The 23,823-nt window shown below is 37.4% G+C and overlaps 1 protein-coding gene across 2 annotated transcripts in view; it reads left to right on the top strand.

Annotated features, from left to right (window-relative positions):
• LOC121413761 (adhesion G-protein coupled receptor G6-like) overlaps positions 1-23,823 on the top strand; it is a 59,164-nt gene that overhangs the window by 23,057 nt on the left and 12,284 nt on the right. For both annotated transcript variants that reach the window (XM_041606700.1, XM_041606699.1), the window contains exons 2-12: positions 2,222-3,204; positions 4,656-4,727; positions 7,553-7,630; positions 12,692-12,769; positions 14,819-14,890; positions 16,971-17,134; positions 17,774-17,856; positions 18,318-18,507; positions 18,893-19,018; positions 22,684-23,128; positions 23,665-23,768. In XM_041606700.1, the coding sequence (XP_041462634.1) occupies positions 2,972-3,204; positions 4,656-4,727; positions 7,553-7,630; positions 12,692-12,769; positions 14,819-14,890; positions 16,971-17,134; positions 17,774-17,856; positions 18,318-18,507; positions 18,893-19,018; positions 22,684-23,128; positions 23,665-23,768 (1,645 nt within the window). In that variant the 5' untranslated portion in view covers positions 2,222-2,971. The remainder of the gene's footprint in view (positions 1-2,221; positions 3,205-4,655; positions 4,728-7,552; positions 7,631-12,691; positions 12,770-14,818; positions 14,891-16,970; positions 17,135-17,773; positions 17,857-18,317; positions 18,508-18,892; positions 19,019-22,683; positions 23,129-23,664; positions 23,769-23,823) is intronic.

The raw sequence follows: 23,823 nt of genomic DNA, 5'->3' as shown, positions 1-23,823 counted from the left end.
GTACTCATATTACGAGTATGGGATGTAAAAGAGGGTGCTGCTTGGAATCGTTTTATTCTTAATTGTGAGGATGGTAATGGAAAATTTGAGCGCCGGAGGAGAACGCCATCATGATGGTAAAGAGAGAAGAATTTTGCGATGCAGGGGTGATGGGTGCAGGGGGGGGGGTAGAGTAAGGACAGGGGAACGTAGAAAACGAGGGGATAGGGTAGAAACCGAAGTGGAATATTAACTGAATGAAACGATGACCATATTAACCGTCAATGTTCCCCCATAAACATTTTGTGTCGCGTATTCGAAGAAAATAATTCTGATATGAAAAAACAATATAAATAGAAGAATACTACCCCTACTGACAAATATTGGGATCCCATTAGCTTTTCCTCTTAGATTTGTGGGAATTCTTTATCGGATTTCATACAATTTGACGAGATGTTTATACATAAACTTGCATGTATTTTTAGCATATAAATCTGACTTTTATTAACTTGGAGATTTTTACAAATCACACAAATCTAAATCGCCAGTCATGTGCCTAATCTACACTGTTTCCTGCAAATGACGACTTGGGACAACGGAACTCATTGACTTTACAAGTGAAAGAGAAAGTATGACATGACGAAAGTAATACTCGGACCGGTTTCAAATTGAGAAAGTTCTAGAAATGTTATATTGACTGGATACGCATACGTGTTATGTCATTCGACGGAAATCATGTGCCTTTCATGCGATGATGACCTAGGCGATTACTGTTTCGAAAATACAAACGAAAAGTTCTCCATGAAGTCAATACTTGTGTAATGTGCCCATTTTTCACTGGAGGTGGGGAAAGCGCCCCTGGCTCCCTGTGTCTCCACGGTCAGCCTTAAAAGCTTCCAGGGGTATGAGATTTATAACATTAGGCTCCCACGCGTGGAATACGGAGAGCTTATTCAATACATTAGTGGATTTTATTTGTGGTCTCCTGACCAAGACATAGCTACTGCTGGAGGAGAGTGCCCCGATTCCATGGATAAACAACAACAACATCAACATCAACAACATCAACAACAACATAAATAAATAAATAAATATATATATAAATGAATAAATATATAAATGAATAAAAAAGTATTTATTTATCATCCGAATTCGCAATTGTTTTATTTTTATTTTCATAGAAACAATGCATAAAACATAACACGAATAAACATACAAAAAAACCGGACTACACAAACTAAAAGAAAGAAAAAAATAATTTCGCCATGTATTTCTTCGCGAAATACAACTTTAGTCTGTGAAGAATAAAAAAAGTTGCAGTTACAAGATACGCAGTTCTTCGAGTTTTGATAATGTACATTACTGCAATTTCAACTTTTCCTGTAAAATATCACCCACATCGTGCAAACGTCACTGCCGACAATCTCAATCGGCTTTATTATACCAATCTAGGCTGTATATCGATAAATAATTGCAAATTTTCTCGAATGTGGCACTTTACTGGAAAAGAAACCACTTTTAGCAGACTTCACCTGTTTTAAGAGAGCGCCGCCTTATCGTCATATAAAAATTATGGTCCGGATTTATTTTCAAAAGAAAGATATTCCGGAATGAAATGACTGATAAAAGAGCATCACCCAAGAGTAATTAGTCCTCTACGTGATGAATTACTATGCCGAAAGTGAGACGGGTATATTTATGATATACGAGAATATGAAAAGTTAGAAATAAAGAGAGGGCATCGTTTCGGGGTGGAAAAAATAGTGGGAGAGAGGGAGAGAGAAAGAAGGGGGGGGGGTGGTCGTCTTTAGAGATGCATTACTTCTGAGACACGGTGGATGTTTGTTCCTTATAACATTTCTTGTGCGTTTTTGTATTATACAAGTATGCTTCTATTCATATTTTCCTCCATAGACATCATTTCCATTTCCTTCATTTGAATTTTCGCTATTTCTTTGCTGCAATGATGTCCACGATTTATACGGTACAAATTCATTCAATATAATAATCTCTTCCAATATTTTTTCGCTAGATTACCACGCATGATTGGAATATAAAACATACAACAAACTTTAAGCAAAGTTTAGCAAACTTCGAGCAAAGTTGCGCAAGATGATCGGTAAACAAGACGTCACGTCTTGGACACGTCTTGAACAGGTGCGTTAAATACTCCCTCAGAGACAACAGCTATTTGCTATAACTTTTTCCATTCACATGTCTTTTCTACCATTTATCTTTGCAGAATTGACTCAAAGGACTTCGCTATTATAACTCCATACATAATCAAAGGTGTGTTTGTCCTTCGACGTTTCATCGGTTTGGCTTCATCTTCAAGTATTGGCTACTTCAGACCGTCATTTTCGCCAAAAGTCACACTCGACAAGACAAAGGTGGTGTATTTACAAGTCATCCGTATTTGCTGGAATGAATTACCTGAAGTTTGACAACTTGGATAGCAAATAGACAACGCCTGGACTTTGGAGCAGGCAGACACCGTAGAAAGTTTCCGAGCTTATACCTGCAATCAAAAGTGGTCATTCGAAAAAAGGATGTAAAACGTTGATCAGTATAGCCCACGTTTGGCGCCCGAACAACTTCCGATCTGTCCACAGTTTGAAAGTCAAAGTTCATTTCAGCATGGAGAGGATTTGAAATTGCGAGGAAAGCGGAAGCCAGTAGTTTTGTCATTGACGGATTAATAGTGATTTAATCAGGGTTAGAAACTTACCGTTTTGTCACGATCAAAATATAGGCCTTCTTTTGTGCAATATTAGTTTTCCCGCGTAAACAGCAAAGGACCTTGTCATCGTTGCTGCACAACTTTGACAGGAGAATGAGGAGCGATATGAGGATTTGGATTTTGTGAAGACTTGTTAAAAGGAGCATAATTATCTAAGCAAGGAGTTGCTTTAAATTGTTAATAGTTAACAACCCATCACCGATCAGCAGATTTGCGTCTTCATTCACGCATTCAAACCCACCTGGAACAACCATGCTCCCATCAACAGTTGCATTAGGTCTAGGACTTATTTTGGACCTGGTCCTGGTTCTACCGACGGTCTTGGCCCAGTCGGCTTGTTCCTTCGCTCAAGATGGCACGACCCCTACAGGAAGCGGGGCATGTAACTGTTTCGAATCCCAGGAGCCGAAGGGTTGGATCGTAGACTGTTCTGGTCTATCGCTGACGAGTGTACCGTCCGGCCTGCCAGCAGAAACCGCATATTTGTAAGTTGCATATCCATTTCCACCAGTGTATTTTGTTTACTGGATATGGCTTCATGAAGATGTTTTTAACATTACATAAAAAAGGGCATAAACCTCTATTTGAAATCAGTCACAGAAAGGAAGCAAATTAACCACACACAGATCCGTTTAGTTGCATGACTGAACGTTGACTCTTTTTTTAGCAACGGAAATACCGTCGAAATGTATTCGAAGATTTTTTTTTTTAATTCACCCGTTTTATTGTGAACACCAATAATTAACCACAACATTTGTATATATAAAGAATGTGTGTGTGTATATATATTATATAAATAGTGTACAATCTATTGTACAATATACTGGATTATATGTACGACAAATATAAAATTATCCCGAGTGCAGGTTTATTTCACCGAGGCTGAAGGCCGAGGTGAAATAGGCTTGCACGAGGGATAATTTTATATTTGGAGTTCATATAGTCCAGTAATATTGTATGATAGAACGTTCACTATTTATTATAGTAAATAGATCCCTTAATCTAAGCCCCCCATCATGGATTTTGCCATCCAAAAATCGAAAGTTATATTGTACATATGTACAATATAACTTTTTGAAGGGAGGTCACGTGGTACAAATCCAGCCAATCACAGCTCGTATTTTACTACCACTATTTACTATATATATATATATATATATGTATATATATATATATATATTATATAAATAGTGTACAATCTATTGTACAATATACCGGATTATATGTACGACAAATATAAAATTATCCCGAGTGCAGGTTTATTTCACCGAGGCCGAAGGCCGAGGTGAAATAGGCTTGCACGAGGGATAATTTTATAATTGGAGTTCATATAGTCCAGTAATATTGTATGATAGAACGTTCACTATTTATTATAGTAAATAGATCCCTCAATCTAAGCCCCCCATCATGGATTTTGCCATCCAAAAATCGAAAGTTATATTGTACATATGTACAATATAACTTTTTGAAGGGAGGTCACGTGGTACAAATCCAGCCAATCACAGCTCGTATTTTACTACCACTATTTACTATATATATATATATATATATATATATATATGTATATATATATATATATATAACCATCGGATTATATACATATATATATATATATATGTTATATACATACATATATATTTTTGGCATCACCAATTTTTCCAAAGGGTAGATAGCTCGAGGGAATCTTGATTTAAGCTACGCCGACCATTATTCTCTTCATTCATTTCTTTAACATGTTTAATAACATGTTTAAATACAAGAGTTGTCAAAGCTGTTGTACATGTATTTTCTCACATGTATATATTTACAATACATGCACATACATTCGAATTGATGTACATCTAGTAACTTGATGGGCATGTGTTTACAATTAACAGTACCATTGAAAAAGCGGAAAATCAATAAATAGGTTTTTTTTTAATCATATTTCTTTCAGATATCTCCGTGGAAACTCAATTACAGAGTTGCCATCATCTTCGTTTGAAGGAATATCTTCACTAGAAACTTTGTGAGTATTACAATATAAACATGTTCATCATTGGATCATTATCGCTTGCGTGCTTTTCAGTGGCGTAACTACGGGGGGCATGGGGGGCACTCGTGCCCCCCCCCCCGATCGGCTGGCCAAAAAAAAAACCGGGGAAAAGGAGAAAAAGAGGGAAAAAGGAAGAGAAACGTATAAGTGGGGAAAGAAGAAATTGTTGTTTATCATAGTGTTATATTATGTTATATAACATAAGAAGCATTTTTTCACAACTTTATTTGCTTAATTGTGTCTTCATTGTTCGTGGTGCTCACATAGACTTTTTAACGAGATATATAAAACTGCTGTACTAAAGCCTCAGGTTTTCAAATCAATATACAACAAAATAATATGTTTCCTCGCAATTAGAGTTATCATTGTTTTAAGTACTGATATATTCTTCTTTTTCATGACTTCTGAAAGTTATTGCCCTATTTTAAGGTCTTGATATAAAACATTTCCTGTCCGTGCTAACGTTCGCATTACTAGTGGATTGGTGAGATTTCTGTTCTTCATGAACTCCTGAAATCAGTCCTTAAAATGTCAATTTTTCTGATCTGAATATCAAAAATTTTAGCTCGTGCTTCGCGCTCGCAGTGTTTCATTAGTGAGATGCGTATGATAATCATGATTACAATGACTTCAAAAAGTGCTCCATGTGTTTAGATGTAATTCTAACGAAATCAGCCGCACTTGGCACTCGCATTAGATTACTATGATGAGATATGTATACTCTGACTTAATGAATTCGTAACTATAGTCCTTAAAATATCCATGTTTGGTGTCAATATATCCAAAAATTTCAGCTCGCGCTTCGCGCTCGCATCATTTGGTTAGTCAAATACGTAGGGCTTAGAGAATTCCTACAAACAACCCTTACAATGCCCCTCTTCAGGTCTACATTTCCTAAATTTTCAGCTCGCGCTTTCGCGCTTGCAGTATTTGATTAGTAAGATACGTATGATAATCATGATTACATGACTACAAAAGGTGCTTCATGACTGTGTTTAGATGTAATTCTAACAAAATCAGCAAAGGATGGCACTAGCATTAGATGACTATGGTGAGATATTTATACTCTTAATGGATTCTAAAATATAATCCTTAAAATATAATATAATATAATCCTTGTTTAGGGTCAGTATATACAAAAATTTTAGCTCGCGCTTCGCGCTCGCATTGTTTGTTTAACGAGACAGTTAATTATCATGATCACAAAACAATTTGCTTATAATGTCAATTTTTAGCCCTCAATATCAAAAATTTTCAGCTCGCGCTTCGCGCTCGCATTATTTAATCAGTGAGATACATATTCGTTTGATGGCACTGCATGTCCTTAAAATATCTCTATTAGGTCAGTATACCTGACAACTGAGCGCGCTTCGCGCGCTCCCTAAGTGACCCGAATTTTTTGCTGGTGCCCCCCCAATGCCGTGACCCACAGTACGCCACTGGTGCTTTTACTAATATTTCTAGCTATACTGTTTTTAATTCATGATAATATTACAGCTATAGGATTAGGAAGATTATACATCGACAAAGAAATGTACACCACTTTCGATTCCAAGAGGACAGTTTCATACTTCTCTTAATTGAAGGTTTAATTAATGCTTCTGCATGAAGTGCTGCTTAATATATAGAAGTTTTTATGATATGAACGAATTTATATAAGGCATAAAAACTGTACCAAATGTAATTCCTACTAACTAGTGGGCATTAAAGTGTTAATGGTGCAGTTTTGGCTCAGTTTATCGCAAGGCTCGGTTTATTTGTTCTGTAGTATTTTCCTGCGCGTCTTTCAAAGTATACAATATTATATCAAATGGGGCCGGATATCGACTGTGTTGAACAAAAAAAAACGCAGTTGTCATGAGATCAAAACACGACTGTAAATAAAGTAAAAAAATAACTGGTTTAATAATTTAATTTAACTTTTTATCTTACAAATTTGATTTGAATTTTTAATTACTTTATAATTCTTTGTGTGATTCCACTGCCTGAACAACTGCACTGAAAAAATATTGGGCAAAATTTTAACCAGCACGAGGGTAATTATGTGTCCAACCAATAATTAAGTATTTTACCTAATGCGGGAAGCATATTGTAAATATACGTTAGCTTATTTCGTTAAGATGTTTTAAAGTAAACATTCAAGTATATATTGTTTTCTCTTTGGGGACCTTGCGTTCACAAGCCCAGCTTCTTTAAGGTCTCCTCCTTTCTTTCATGACTTCAATATTAGTAACAGGTTATGAACTGTACTTTGTAACACTTAATTTGTTAATGACAAGATGTTTCATCTATACTGACTTATTTTGTTTCTTTAATAATTATGCTATTTTGTTATTATTTCCTTTGTTAAAATTTACCATGTTACTCACTTAATGTCCTGTTTGTACCAATGTATATATGTGAAGATAGGAAATCAATAAACTTGAACTTGAACTTGAAATAACCAGCAATTATTTTGGGCGAAATTTTAATCACACTGGATAGATAAAAATGCCCAAAAGAAATGCCTAATGTTAGTTAGACACATAATTAACCTCAGAGCATTTTTTACAGAGCGTCGTTTTTGTATTTAGATTTTTGTTTTACTTATTTCACTTTGTTATGATTTGTTATTCTTTGTATTTGTTTATATATTGCACGGCCTCTCTGAAAACCAGCCATTGGCTGATCAATGGCTTTTTACCGTGTTTAAATAAAATAAATCAAATCAAAATCAAAATGCTAATCTCTGACAACTTGTACGAATGTTATGTAATAGAATTTGTATTTTGTTTGGTTTCTTCTTCTTTATTCGACAGACATATACAGAATAATGGATTGAGGAGTGATTTAATAGAAGATGGCACATTTTCTAATCTCACGAATCTCAAGTCACTGTAAGTATATGATTTGATTCACTTCAATTTGATTTCATTCACAATCCTGAAACATAATTCATGACGTGGTTAGCTAGAACTTTACAGTTTGAAATGAAACTGAGCTTGAGAAGTACATGAAATATCATGAATATAGTCCATCATGATGGAATACGCTTCGCTTTTATTTACTTAATCTTTTATTTTTACGACTTTCCTTAAAAAGCTTTACAAACATGGCAAAGGTTGTATAACATCGATGATACAAGGACGATTAAGATGTTTCATCCATAATCATTGATAATCTTGATATCTTCCTGACGTAATGTTCGTTATCTATACATTTTGCTAAAAAAAATTATCATCTAATTTCAATTCAGTAACTCTTCGAATTATCGTTTTGATAAATTTTGAATCCCGTGACGCACTATGGACCAATCACGCTTGGCTATCTACATTGGTCAAGTGATTATTGTTAATCTCCATGTCCATTTGAACAGGGGTTTTTAAAATCAGAAAAAAAATCTTTCCGTGTTAAATGTCACTGTCACACCCATTCCTGCTCCACACCAATGGCTTCTGAATGAAAATAGTCCTTCATTTTGCTCTGGAACGGGCACCATTGGCTTTTTTCAGTGCCGGGGGGGGGGGAGTCTGTTTGGAGCTCCTTGAAAGGAGGAGGCGTTGAAGAATGGAAGATATTGGTAACATTGTCCATGTTATTGAAACATTTTTGGTTTTAGAGACAGCTGTCGGCACAATTCAAATCGTTGTAAACCAATTCTATCACGATTCGAGGTTTGTTCCATCTTGGAGTAGGTCCACGGTTCCATCGTGTTCTCTATGGGGAGAGAGGGCTGTCCTACTTTCGCTTTCCTACTAAACATTACAATACTGTCACCGTGAATGTGGATTAGGATCGAAGGGGGAAGAAAGGAACAGAAAGTGTAAAATATAGTATTACAAGTGGGAGATATATGGAGAGAGGGGGAAAGAGAGAGGAGAGAAAGATAAGGGAGAGGGGGAGAAAGGAAGAGGGGGCGGATGAGAAAGAAATTGTGGGGAGATTTAATATACGCCATTTTTGGCTCATACGCCACTGTATGGGAGGAAGGGAGAGAGATGCAGCTAGAAGACCCCAAAAGGACAGAGCTACATGGCAATAATACGGGATCGGAATTGGAATGAAAGTGATATTTTTGAGTCTGTCGTCGGTAGTAATCCTGGACGAGATTGCCTTGATCGAGGTCGTGAACCTCACACACCTAATGATGCGGTAAATGCCCCGTCGGAAAGGCGGAGGGGTACACCTGGAGAAGGGCGTAGTCGGGGTTATCTCCTATCGGGAGCGGGAGAGGGGGGGGGGGGGGTGGAGAAGGTTGTATACTGTAGGCAGTTATCTCGTAAGGAGGGGGGCGGGGTCAGAAATATATAAAATGAAAGTCAAGCACCTCGGCGAAGTTCACCGAGAAAAAAAGACCCAAATATTTCAACATATTCCCCAGAAGTGGAGGTTAGACAAACTTGGGTTTCCAGGAATATTTCACGAATGGCTAATGGCAGTGGCGTAACTACGGGGGGGGGGCATTGGGGGCACGTGCCCCCCCCAATCGGCTGGCCCCCCAAAAAAAAAAAGCGGGGAAAGGGAGAAAAAGCGGGAGAAAGGAAGAGAAACGTAGTGGGGAAAGAAGAAATTATGTTCATTATAAATGTTATAATATATATCATAATTTTGTTATATTACATGAAAGAGCATTTTTTCATAACTTTATGAAACATTATTTGCTCACAGGGCCTATGACTTTATTGTTCCTGGTGCTCGCATAGACCGTTTAAAGAGATAAATAATCCTGATGTACTAAAACCTGTTTTCAAATCAATACTGTACACCAAATACATTACCTCGCAATTCGAGTCATAATTTTTTCATGTAGTGACATTTGCCCGTTTTTATGACTGCTTAAATTGATTGCCCTATTTAAGGTCTAATATAAAACATTTCCTGTCCGTTCGCATTAGTTGATTGGTGAGATGTCTACTCTTCAATGAATTCCTAAAATCAGTCCTTAAGATGTCTATTTTTCTGATCTCAATATCAAAAAATGTTTCTATTTGGTCAGTATACCTTAAAACTGAGCGCGCTTCGCGCGCTCCCTAAGTGACTCGAATTTTTTGCTGACGGTGCCCCCCCAATGCCGTTGCCCACGGTACGCCACTGGCTAATGGCCTAATAATCATGGCAATAGCACAAAGGCGTAGTTGAAGAACAGGTGGCCATGATAAGATTGTACTAATCTATATCAGAAAAAATCGTTCAAAACCGTGGACCTGTTACATTAAAGTTATGATTATCATGTTGCCATCCAATTTTAACTATCAGGATTAAAGGGCGAATCAGCCAATCAAAATCAAGGATTCCAGGAATACCATCGGATGACAACGTTACCATGGTAGTAACTTTTTCGCAACTTGCCTAAGGAGTAAACTTACCAATTTCACATGTTAGTTGTGCTAGACTAGTTATCATACGAGAACCATACTAGGAAACTGCCATGACAGATTTTCAAAATTAATAGCTACACTCAATTTGCTATTTGCTTCCAGCAACATATTTTGGGGTGTTCTTTGGGGGTTTGAGGGCCGCAATACTTCGACCCTAATCATATTCAGGAACAAAACTATGTTTTGGTTGTCTTTGGGGGTTTAAAACAGAAAATCCTCCCGTTTCCCCCTATGAATACGAAATATTTTATCAATAATCTAAAAGCCTGGGGCACGTCGCTTGCTTGTTATTAATCAACCTGTTAACTTTTCAAGAAGTTTAACCTCTCGTTCACACGGTAAAAATCGTAATTTGAATGATAATTCCCTGAAAAATAAGCCTAAAAAGTGACGAATTTTTAGTACATGTGAAACCAAACTAGAATATGATTTGAATCAGGAACGCTTATCATGATCACAATCACAATCATTATTACAATGATAATTCAAGATTCACGTGTGAAAAGGGCCATGGAAATTAGAAGGAAGAATCAAGAAGCCATGCTTTAAAAACACTTATCATCGGGGGGGGGGGTAGCACCAAGACATTTCGATAGGGGGGAGGGGCAACATGACCTAAAGGCGAAGTCCTATTTTTCTCAGTTGAATATACGAATAGAGAGTTTAACAGGAATCAGAACTTTCCAATTTATACTCTTTTTTTCTTTTCTCTTCATTTCTCTCCCTCTTTTCACTTCCTCTACTTCTTTTTTTCTTCACTACTTGCGTTCGGGTGGGGGGGGGGTCACCCATTCCCCCTATGGTGTCGCCCCTGCTTTAATAATGTCGAGTATCAATTGGACCCGATGGGCGGATAGGCGGCTTTTCTGTTACATAAACAGATAAATTAACCTGTATTTCCTAATTTAAGTGTTCAGAAGATGAACAAATGAATTATTTGCGCAGTTTTGTTAGTCTGATACAACGAGGCAATTCTGACAATTGAAGAAATTTAAAAATTAAAGAAATTAAAAGGTTATCACTACAAAACGTTTATAATTTCCCCACCTGTCAAATGTACTGTATTTTCGTCCCATTTTGTAAGGCTCAGTATATTATACATTGACATTGTATAGGCCCTTTATATCCCCAATTTCTTATGTGACACACCCGTAATTGAGGTACGATGATATCATTTAATTTCTAAAAATCTTTTTACAACAATATGTTTCAGTTCTTTATACCGATTTCCCAGCTTTTATCCTCAGTTATTTATTCACTTCAAATGTAAAAAAAACCCGTGTATGTATGAATTATTCAACTTATCATAAATAGGCTATTGTTTATTATAAGTTGAAAGACTGATGTATATAGCTTTCATAATTTGATACCATTTTTTTCTCGTCACATTCACCTATAAAGTCCTTAAAAAATTATGAATTTCGTTTCGAATTTTTCCATCACGTACACCATAGAATGTTTATTTCAGAATACAAAAAATGTTACCAACACCACGAACACGTCGAGATTAAACTCGAATAAACGAATCAGGGACGCGGGAAATAGGGATAAATAATTGGTATCTAACAAAGAACAGATTGATTAGATAACGTGCTTGAACATGGGCTATGTATTTCCATAGTTTCAAATTTTCTGTCCTTGCCAGGGAATTGGTGAGGTTATCGTTGTACGATGAAAGAAGAGAAAATGTTATTAAATGTTGGCAGAGATGGAGCATATTGTCAAACATGATTACATGATCGAAAACACGTATCAGATCATGCGAATGGAAAGTATGTGAAGTTTATTGAAAGGTGTCGTTTTCATATTCGTTTTCTGACATGATTTTGAAAGGGGATATAAATTGAGAATTGGAAATGGAATTTGCTGACACGATATTTGAAACTTAGTTGTGTTTCAGAACACAAACTATGCGCGAATGATACAATTAATTTCAATTAGTTGCAATTAATAAAAAACGCATATATGTTTATCACTGGCTTTCTTTAATTACTTTTTTTCGAATAACACAAGAAATTTTGGAGAAATAAAAGATGTGACGATGAAATGCTGGAAAAGAGGAAAGATATAACACATTTTGTAATCACGAGCTACACTATTGATTATACCTCGTTCCCGCTGTCGTGTGATCCTTTACGAAGACCACGATTGGCCTTCCGTTGCTCGTACGATCGTTTGCGATCATTTATAGGTCACAATATATGTTGCACAGAATCGCAACTGTTGTAAGCAGTCGCACCACCAATATTTTATTGTAAAGGGGCCTAACTGATCGAGAAAATTGTTGAACCATTCAAATTTTTAAAACCATTTTAAAATCAATACGATTACCACGACTGATCCGATAAGATCCCTACGATTACTCCACGATTAAGACCGCCATTTGAATCGTGACACGGAGTGGGAACTACGTATAAAAATGTAATTGCTACAGATTGTGAAGGGTTTTTTTTTCTCATTCTCTCTCTCGAAAATTGAATCGTGTCAGTAAAGAAATTCATTTTTAGTATTACTTTTATTGGAATTGTTTGGCAATATGCTATATATGTCATAAGATTATTTTGTTTATTGTTTCCCCAGAGATTTATCAGGCAACAGAATAGTTCTCTCTGCAAACATGATACAGCATCTTCTACCACTCACGAGGCTTCAAACACTGTAAGTACCAGTCATTCCACTGATTGTTGTCATTTTTCAAATCCCTGTGAAGAGCGAACAGTTTTACTACTAGTTTGGATTAGGAAGTGATGACTTACATATTTATGGGGTTATTTCTGCAGCGCCAAGTTCTTCCCACGTAAAAATACCAGAACTCAAGATTTAATCAAACTGCGCGCTTCCTAAATCATCAGCCACACCGACCCCCCCCCCCCCGAATTTGATCTGTCCCCGATTCTTTGTGATTAGCTGTAGCCCCATCACACGGGGAGAGGGGGTATGATCACCTCTTTGACTTTACAAATGTTACAGCAAAGAATAAATGAAATACCATCCACCTACTTTTCCAAATGCCATAATACACTTTTGTACGATCTTATGAATTCGGGTATCATTCAATATAACACTTTATATTACATTAAAGGTACAACCTTGTAGGCCTATGGACTTGTTTTGCATTTCGTTTATTTATTTTTTTTTTTGGAAATGGCATAAAAATCTTAAATCTTATATTCACTTACCATACTCACCGCCGAATTTCCTCAAGAACCCTATAGCTATTGCATTTCGGAGAGGGTAGGAGATAGATATGAGATTGGCGGAAAAGAACGGATCTGCTTAATTACCCGCTGAGAACAAAATTTAAGTATGAAGGATTAAGCACATTATAATAACATTAAATGCATGAGCATACGAAGCGCCCACCCGGAAATATAAAATCCATCCTTTAATGCAAATTTGTACTAATTTCTCCAAAGTGTGCGCCAAATACTTGTTTTCAATTTTAAGATAAAAAAATGCACTAATGGCCTGAATTGGCTCATTCACTTAGCACATCCCTTTCCCTTTTTAAATTGGATAATTTTTCTTACATTCGTCCTACCCTTCCTGGAAGAAATTTATGATGGTATGTTCCACTCGATTCTTCGCGTCGTTTTTTTTTCTTCCTCAGGGGAGCGGGGGGGGGGGTGGGTTTCAACGGTAGAAATCGTTTTATTTTTTTTATTTCATTTTCTGCAAGCACTTTCGTGCTCAGTCATGTATTACAGCCATTACAAAGTGCTTCGACAGACAGGTCCCTTTACAATGTAATTTCATGAGCAGAACTAATCCCCTTCTTTAGCGCCGACGAAGAAACATTAAAAGAGATCGAATTACAGCCGGGGTTGAATTGGTGCGCCATTTCAAAGGGCACACTTTTTAGGCGTTTCGCCCCGACTTTACGACGGGCCGGATTGACGATATTTCTCCATCGCATTTTACGAGATGGAATCTCGGAGTTTATTTCTTCGTTACGGGGCTGTTACCTAAAATGTCAAAACAACCATACATCACTTCTATTAGCCCGTTGCTATGGACACGATGGAGGCACGAGCTCAAGTTGACGACTCCAGGGCGTGAAGGGTGGCGAGATGAAAACGAGGGGCGGGCACCGATGAACAACCCAAAAATGTTTCGGAAAATAGAAGTTGGAAGGGACCCTGTGTAACACATTTCTTTAAAGGAGAATGAAACCTGTAGAGCAAGATAGCTTGTGTGAAAACAGAAAAAACAAAGAAACAGATCAACGAAAGTTTGAGAATAATTGGACAAATAATGATAAGGTTATGGGCATTTGAATATTGCGATCCCTAATGCTATGGAGATCCTCAATTTGGCAATGCGACAAAGTTGTGTGATGTCACTTGTGAACAACTCTCTATATATTTCACTTAAATTGCCTCTTATCACAAGAGACATTTTTTTGTATCTTACAGTCCATCAAAGAAAGTTGTTCACATGTGACATCACACATCATTGTCGCATTGCCAATGGAAGGATGTCCATAGCATTAGTGATTGTAATATTATAATGCTCATAACTTTCTAATTGTCCGACTTTTCTCAAACTTTCGTTCTGTTTCTTTGATTTTTCTGTTTCGACACAACCCTACTTATTCCAAAGTTTGTATTCCCCTTTAACAATCCCTCTCAATTCATACTCATTTGTTTACCCATAGAAGAACAATATATATAAGTGATTTTTGTTTTTCATTTTCCTGTATTTCAGAACTCTAACCAACAACAACATTAACACGATCGACAGTTCAGCAGTAGAAATATTCGATCGACTTGAGACATTGTAAGTATTAAAGTAAACATCATTTTTCCCCCGAGGAAATTTGATTTTACATTGCTTTCACACATAAAATCTATATTCTAATAAAAAATTCGACCCATATTAAGGTCTAAAATAAGTCATTAGGTATCACCTACTCACATATGCCATAGAGTACAATGAGGTGAATACTTTTGACTTATAAAACATGTAAAATGTTTTAAGAGTTATGCCGATATACGACAATTTACTCCTTTCATGATCATCTGTAAAAAAAATTTTCTGTTAATCTTACTTTCGACTGTGTCTTGCTCCTCTAATTACTGCATCCCGACAGAGTCCGAAACCAGCTAATCACGTCAATCTCATATCAAATACAAAGAAATTTTGCGTCTTCGAAAGTATATAATTATGAAATTAATACGTTGAATGGTTGAACGCCAGGCTGTGAGAATCAAGTTTCCAATTATTAACCGGATGAAATGAAAATTTTCCCATCAAGATATAATTACACAATTCAGGGCATGGGGTCGAGTTTGTTTCACTGCTCGCGAGAAAAAAAAAACTTGATTAAAAACGATGTGTTTTTATTTGTTTCGTCGTATTTCAAGTATCATGATGTTTCCCTAAATTTTATGATTACAAAATATTCGTTACATAGTATGTGAAGACATCTCTGTTAGACACAAAATCCTTTCAAGTCGTATTAATGTTCTGGCATTTTGATAAGTGAATTATAAAGTATATGTTCATAAGTCGCAATTGAGTGAAAATTGAAAAGGAGTGTAGTGTTAGAACGGAAATGATCAATACAAAATTGACCTGTATAGCTCTCTTTTCGGATGACTATTACGCAATAATTCTTATCATTATTATGGCTTTAGCTGTCGATTCCAGTGCTCGATCTAGCACTGATGGAACGTGGAACACATTCTAATTTCACCTTCACATTTGAGCATTTCAACACACCTTCACTCCATACACATATTGGACAGAACAGAGTCCCACAGTGTGTCTCACACTTTGTTCACAGTGTGGAACATTATGTGAAATCACCTTCACACTGTTAAATTTGAGCATTTCATCACACCTTCACTCCATACACATATTGGACAGAACACAGAGTCCCACAGTGTGTGTCACAATTTGTTCACAGTGTGGAACATTATGTGAAATCTCCTTCACACTGTTAAATTTGAGCATTTCATCACACCTTCACTCCATACACATATTGGACAGAACACAAAGTCTCACAGTGTGTCCAAAGTAAGTTCACAGTGTGGAACACAATGTGAAATCACCTTCACACTGTTAAATTTGAGCATTTCAACACACCTTCACTCCATACACATATCCCTACTGGACAGAACACGATGTCCAACAGTGTGTCCACAGTGTGCTCACAGTATGGAACACAATGTGAGATCACCTTCACATTGTTAGATTTGAGCATTCCAACAGTGCGAATCACATATTCACGTATAGCCGACCATGTGTACACGCTGTGAACAGTCACACTGTCGAGGTGTCCACAGTGTGAAAATATCTTCACACCGTTGAATTTGATCATTTTAACAGTGTGTGAACACACTGTGTGACAATATGTTTTTTTTCAGCTGGATCAGTGCACTGATGGGAATAATCATGCCAGGCACTTACCCAGAATGTGAGCGCTGCAATTGAATAAAACCTTATATTTCTAGCTTGCTGATGTGGTTTACGGTACACCATGTGGAGTGTTATAGAAACAGTGGATAGAAGAAGAGAAGAAGTGGATAGGCGAGAAAGTGGAGATTTGAGAGTAGAGTATTCTTTCTTGAAAATAGTCCTGAAAAGGACTGTAAACCAGAAGGAATGTTGAGTGAGAACAGCTTGAGTAGTAGAGCTGATGAGGAGATGCTGGCTTGAGTCGGCGAGTAGAGATGATGAGTAGTAGAGAGACTCGACGTTTCGGACAGGTTGACTGTCCGTCTTCAGGAGTGAGTGTTCGCTCGGCGTGCGGTGGTACTTATATTTCTAGGCGTTTAGTGATTCGGAATTGTAGATGGATGAAAACTGCTGCCAATATGTAATTTAATTTCGTTTTTTTCTATTTCCCTTTCAGAGACCTCACATCAAATGCGTTTGTCTGTGACTGTGAGTTGTCTTGGTTCAGGAATTGGTTACTCAACACTGTTCATATTAACCATCAGATCAATGGAGCGACATGCTCATCACCACCGCGGTATCAGAGAGAGGATATAGACAGGGCCGAATTCTGTCCATCAAGTAAGACTGATTAAAAGAGTAAAATGTGTAGAGATAATTGGCGGTTTAAACATGTTTTCAAGCTCTTACAACCCATTTTTTGGCCCCATTATTTAGGTCTACAATAATAGTGTGCACGAAAGATGATCGTATCCTCCGAATCGTACAATCTCCTTAGGGTAGTGTACGGTGTGCGTACAATTTTCGTACGGATTCGCAATCACCGTGGCGTCTTACTTTTACTTTAGAGCGAATTTCTGCGAAATATTCATACTGAATAAATGGGGGCGTTTTCATCTCATAAAACAGAAGCCTACAGTATTCTATCAACTTCATACAGTACCTCCGTAGCTTGTTTCTTCCGGTAAGACTCGGATATTAAAACGATCGAGTTAGGTCATTATTACTTATTCAGACATATTTTACCATGTTCATATTCTCTCTTCATATTTACACAACTGATCCAGTCAATCAGTGGCGTACTGTGTCTTATCTAATTGAGGGTGTACAACACGGCGTAAGGGGCAAACTTTATTGAAAATCAGGAGCGATAGAAATTGTGTACCCTTTAAGATGAAAATTTGTTGTAAAAACTTTGGGGCGTTCATTCAGCATAAAATGCATTACTTCATTTTATTGTCGACTTTTATTTTATTTCAGGCGTCTGTGTCTCGTGCAATGGTGGGAGCAATGTGGAGTGTAACAGCCAGTCCAATTTCATACAAACTTGTAGTTCATCACAGGTAAGCAACGAAGACATTTTTTATCCAGTCTCATACTGTTATACAAGTGGTTCAAAATGATCATATCGGCCAATAATACATAAGAATGTAATTTTTCTGGCAATTTATTTGTAGATTTTGTTGGAAATGTTTAAAAACTTATATTTTCACCCCAAATTACCAGCAATATAAAGTGAGTTAAAGCCAAAAACATAATTGAAAAATCACATTCAGGGCGAAATTCTTTAGCTTTTCTGCATAATTAATCAATAAAAAAAAACAGAATTTTTTTTTTTGAAAATTTTTATTATACGTTCTTAAACTTTACATCCGGCTCTACGCGCGTGCAATTTTTTGGCGGCGATCGCGCAGTCAGTGGCCGAGATCTAAAGGGGTCAAATTTACCCCCAGTATATCTTTGTCGGAAATAGCTCAGTTAAATACAAAATAGTGCAGTTTCATATTGTCCTTTCAATTTCGAGGGAGCTTGTTTCAACGAGATCCGTGTATCCAACGGTGTGTACAACATTCAGAAAAGTTGCAAGCAACTCCGAGCGTGTCTCAACCAAGTCAGTTCAAACGTCAGAGAGTGCAACGAGGGAACTACGAATTCTGTTTGTAGGACGTGTTGCCTTGGTGATCTTTGTAATAGTCCAGCTTCAGGAGTAATAGGTAAGGACATCAATTTAAAAAAAAATAGAGAGTTATCCTATGTTATTGCCACACGCAATGTGACGATACGAAGGTCTTCACTTTCAAGAGGGGGGGGGGGGCACACTTCGGTTTTAACGGAATTTTTACACTACATATTTTAATTGTGTCTCTCAGGGGGGGGGGCACGGGCCGGCTGTGCCCCCCCCCCCCCGATCCGCCAGTTGTGTTTTGTTATGAAATTATTCACACTGACTGTTTTTGCTGTTTTATATTTTCATAGGATTTCGGAAATAGACGCTAACGAATAAACTTACGAAATCAAAGAAGGTAGAAATATCCCTATGTAAATTGGTTTCCGAACGTTCCTTCATCGTGCTAATTCTCATTATATATTGTTCCTCAGCTGGTTATACTCTCCCCGGTTTCCCACGTGATCCGAGTCTGGTAGTTGAGACTACGACTCCAGCTCCAGTGAAGAGTACTGCGGCAGAGACTACTGCAGTTTCCACCACACCCACCGAGAGTACAAGTAAGATTCATCATTACTTTCTTAAAGGGATGGTCCGGGCTGAAAATATTTATATCTGAATAAATATAGTAAAATTCACAGAGCAAAATGCTGAAATTTCTTCAAAATCGGATAACAAATAACGAAGTAATTGAATTTTTAAGTTTATCAATTATAGTTTGTGAAAACAGTTATATGCACATCATAATAAATATTCATTACGTGGGCTGATGATGACACATCCCCTTTCCCTTTTCTTGTTATTAAATGATATCATAAATGTTTCATTATTACATGTGTAAATGGCGTGTCTCCATTATGATGAAATAAGCCTAGAACTGTTTCACCCGAATAATGCAAATCTTTAAATTCAATAACTTCATGATTTGTTATCCGATTTTGATCAAATTTTCAACAATTTGTTTTGTGAATTTTACTATATTTATTGAGATATAAATATCTCCAGCCTGGACCATCCCTTTAATAATTTGTAATGACCTATCAAATCTTCTAATCGCACTCTCCCCCCTTTTTTTTGGGGGGGGGGGTGGATCGGTAAAATAATTCAAGGTATTCTTCTCATTGATGTTGGGTATATGTCCATGATGTTCACTGACTGGATTCTTTTAATTGTTTACTGTTTAAACACAGAGTTAAATTTTAGTCGATTTTGAATAAAACAAATGTAGAAGATTCAGTTGCGTAGAATATGAAACGAGTTTCGGGGGGGGGGGGTATGTGAAGGGAGATAGGGTACGTGGCACCTTTTCCTGATGGATGAATTAGTAGAGGTCTTGTCCATCTCACTTTGCTCCGCACATGTTATCCGTATTTTACAAACTTTCTTGGATTAGTTAGAAAATGTTTTTAATGCCACTTGTGATATCAAAAATGTTATGATCGTTTTATGATTATCGTTATATTCGTTCGATGTAAATTAGATCCCCAAAATTGTCCGTAGGTTTATATGTTGTATAATAACCGATTAACTAATCATGTGCATTGGTTTTATCACAACTTTCATTATTATCGTCGTCATCATCATCATCGTGATCATAAAATAATTTACCCTCATCATCCCATCATCATCATCATCGTAATCATCATCATAATTACCGTCATCATCTTCATCATCATCATCATTTTTAATGTGATTATCATCACCATCATCATTACTATCACAAGTATAATTATTGTTAATATCATTCATGTTTTTATCACTATTAGAATCATTGTTGCTACTACACTACTACTACTGTGCTGCTGCTATTTCTAATCTTACTTTTGTTTTCATCATCGTCATCACCATCCTCATCATCACCATTCTCGTCATTATCATGATTACCATCTTTATCATCTTTTTTATATGACATCAAAACAATATTTTTGATGATTATCATAATAATAATAATGATGACAATAATAGGGGTATTTCAGTTGTAAAATCTGTAGTATTGTCCTTCTTGTAGTATCATTTATGTATTTAAAAACCACATGTTTATTGTTCTGCACCTTATATTCTCCCTGTATACGACTTCACCCTAAACATATTTTTTTACTGTTATACTTATTATCTTTTCATTATTATTTTGGGGAGTTTAATTAACATGAAAGTTGTATGACATGTATGACTTATCTTTTTTAACTTTCCTATTTGCATGCTATTATGATTTACTCATGCATGTTTTCCTTTCTTTCACTTTCCTTTGCCACCCATTTCCGCACCCCACTCTATCGGTGTCACCCTATAATCATTATAATGTGCATGCACTCAACTAATATAGACAACTACACTAGTATCACCGACCATAGTGATAAGACCACATCAGCATCTCCAACAACCACCTCATTACCAGAAACAACATCGAATATTGCCTCGAAAACCCATATTGTTGGAACAACAACGCATGCCACGACTACAAAAAGTAGTCCACCCGTTGTAACAACGGAATCCCCACCTGATTCAACTGTTTCACAGAAACAAACACCATCTGGGAAAACTACACCGACATCGCAAACAACAGCAACGATTTCGGAATCACACACACAAGTGGTAACTAGTTTTTTCCCGGCAACTGGGGACTTTGTGATAACTACACTGGAGCAAACACAAACGCCATTGGTTAGCAAGACACCGGTGGCGCAAACAACACCTTTTCAGAAAACACCTACTTCCAATACACTGACACCGTTGGTAACACGCCTGTCCTCATCCAGTGTTGATTCTCAACAAACAACACCTGAGCAAACAGAAACACCGTTAATTAGCAGGACTCCGGTCATGCAATCAACATCTTTTCAGAAGACATCTACTTCAAATACACTGACACCACGCATATCGTCAGTCAGTATCTCTACTGAAGAAACAACATCTAAGCAAGCACAAACACAGGCGAAAACAACACTCTTTCCAAGAACACAAATTTCAAGTACGCCAAAACCATTGATAACGCGAGAGTACCCGACAACTTTGGATTCTGTAAGATCAACACTGGAACAAACCCCGTATGTTAGCACTGCACCATCGCCATCCGTTGGAACAACAAATGTTGCTTCCTCACAGAAAACAGATTCCTCGACATTAGTTACAGTAACAACAATCCCTCAAACAACCACAGATACGTCAACAAAAACGTCAACAGATCACATTCCAAACACCGAGTCAATATCGACAATTTCGTTTCCATCATCTCAATCAACATCTTTTACAACATCATTAGCAACTGATACAATAGCACCAGCCATTACAACATCAGAATCGTCCACAACATCGATATCAACACATCTCACATCATCTAATAAAGCTACAACTATACCTACAATGGAATCACCAACAACAGCTTCATCCCCAATAACAACTGATACAGATGCATTTAAAAGCACAACTTTAGTATCACTTCATTCGAGTTCCTCTGCAAGAGCAACTACGCTGCCGTCCGAAACAACATCAACAACAGGTGCAATAACCAAATCATCAAGTACATCATCTTTAGTAGTGGACACATCACTCCCGACATCATTATCAACAACAAATCAATCAGATATCACAAACTTTCCCTTGGGAACGAAAATGACATCTCCGGATTCAACTCAAGAATCGGACACACCACAATCAACACTTGACATTACAGCAACAACAGGTACAACCCAAGCTATTCATCCGGATTCAACTTTGACAACACTATCCGAGCGGAGCACACAAACACCAATATCATCAACATTAGCTATAACAACAGAGAAAGGTACCACAACAGGTGCAGCACAAACATCAACAGATTCCACAGCAACATTCAATAGCTCACCATGGACTTTAGCCACAACTCAAACATCACAATCTACCAAAGGAATTTCGGATACAACTATCCAAACAGCATCGCTGTACGCTCAATCAACAACATCGCCTTCATTAACATCTGAAACATCGGAACTGTCATCTTTGGGAAAAACATATACAACATTATATTCTGACTCAACTTCAACATCCCTCAGAACCCAAATGTCATCCCCATCTACCATGTCTAACGATGCTCATACATTAGTATCAACACTACCCTCAAACCCTACATCAAATTCTATAACCCATACAATTATAACGGGCAGCTCTTCAGGTAGCCCTGAAAGAACTGCCTCTAAGAACACTACTTCAACATCTGCTCCGACATATAGCTCTACTTTTATGAACACAGGAACACCCCTTTCACCAAGGACAACGCTTGTACCTAATTCGACAAGACCTACGACACCGAAAGGTGTGCCAACGACGCCCTCAACGTCCGTGGGATCGACCTCGTCGGATCCGACATCCGAATCATCAATAGCGACTACAAATGCGGTAACAAGTTCTACAAGTAACCCACATGCGGCATCGACGGCCTCCGTGTCAGTGGATCAAGATTCAAGTTCTGCCTCCGTTACGACGCCATCAACTGCAGGCTCATACTCCACGAGCTTCACGACATCCACTGGACGACCAACGTCCACCGCTGTATTGGTGCCGCATTGTCCTGAAGAGACGGTCTCAGGAGAGTTTGGTACGATCACATGGCAACGGACACCAGGGTCAGCGACGGCTGGGGTGATCTGTCCATACGGTGGGAACAACCCAAGGTTCTCCGCTGCTACCCGATTTTGGTGAGTATTGTCACGCTGGTCTGAACTTCATTTTTAATTGCTGAGAAACACAGATGTCTGAATGACAGAGAAAAAAAATCTGGAGGATCATTTTGTTCATGAACGCACTTCTGTGTTTCTCGATTATTCCAAAGATAGATTCCAAGATTCCAAGACCAGTGATTCTCCTGAAATTTCGCTCATTGGTATGAATAGTGGTCTTTTTGTCAGTTCTGGAGCTTATAGACGTAGCTTTGATTCTTAAAACAAATGTTAAATCCTCTAAAGAACCAGTAAGGATGGTATATTCGTTTCAAAACCGAATTATTTGGCTTGAAAATTTTGGTGTTATCACTATATTTTACAAAAGAGCATCATATTTGTGGATGGTCACTTATAATAAATTTGATCTCTGATCAATATTAGGCGAAAAGTTTTCGTCCATTCTCGTTGCTCAAGAGAGTCCAGTAGAGTGAATGAGAGGCTTACAAATAAAAATTGACACTGTAGACTCTAAGTAATTGATTTCGTTATTTCATTTTGATTTTTTTTTTCAGCCGTTTGACCCGTGCCGGTGCCAGATGGGACGACCCAAATATCACGTCTTGCGCAACATCCGGCCAGGTTTTACGTAGATTGTCACAAATGAACATCACAGCAGGTAAGTTACATTAGCAACTGTCAAAATCTTTGTACACATTAAAAGCTTCTTTGTA

The sequence above is a fragment of the Lytechinus variegatus genome, chromosome 4 (genome assembly GCF_018143015.1).
Source record: "Lytechinus variegatus isolate NC3 chromosome 4, Lvar_3.0, whole genome shotgun sequence".
Classification (NCBI taxonomy): domain Eukaryota; kingdom Metazoa; phylum Echinodermata; class Echinoidea; order Temnopleuroida; family Toxopneustidae; genus Lytechinus; species Lytechinus variegatus.
Note: the sequence above shows the minus strand (reverse complement) of the source record. Positions and strands in the feature narration are given on the sequence as shown.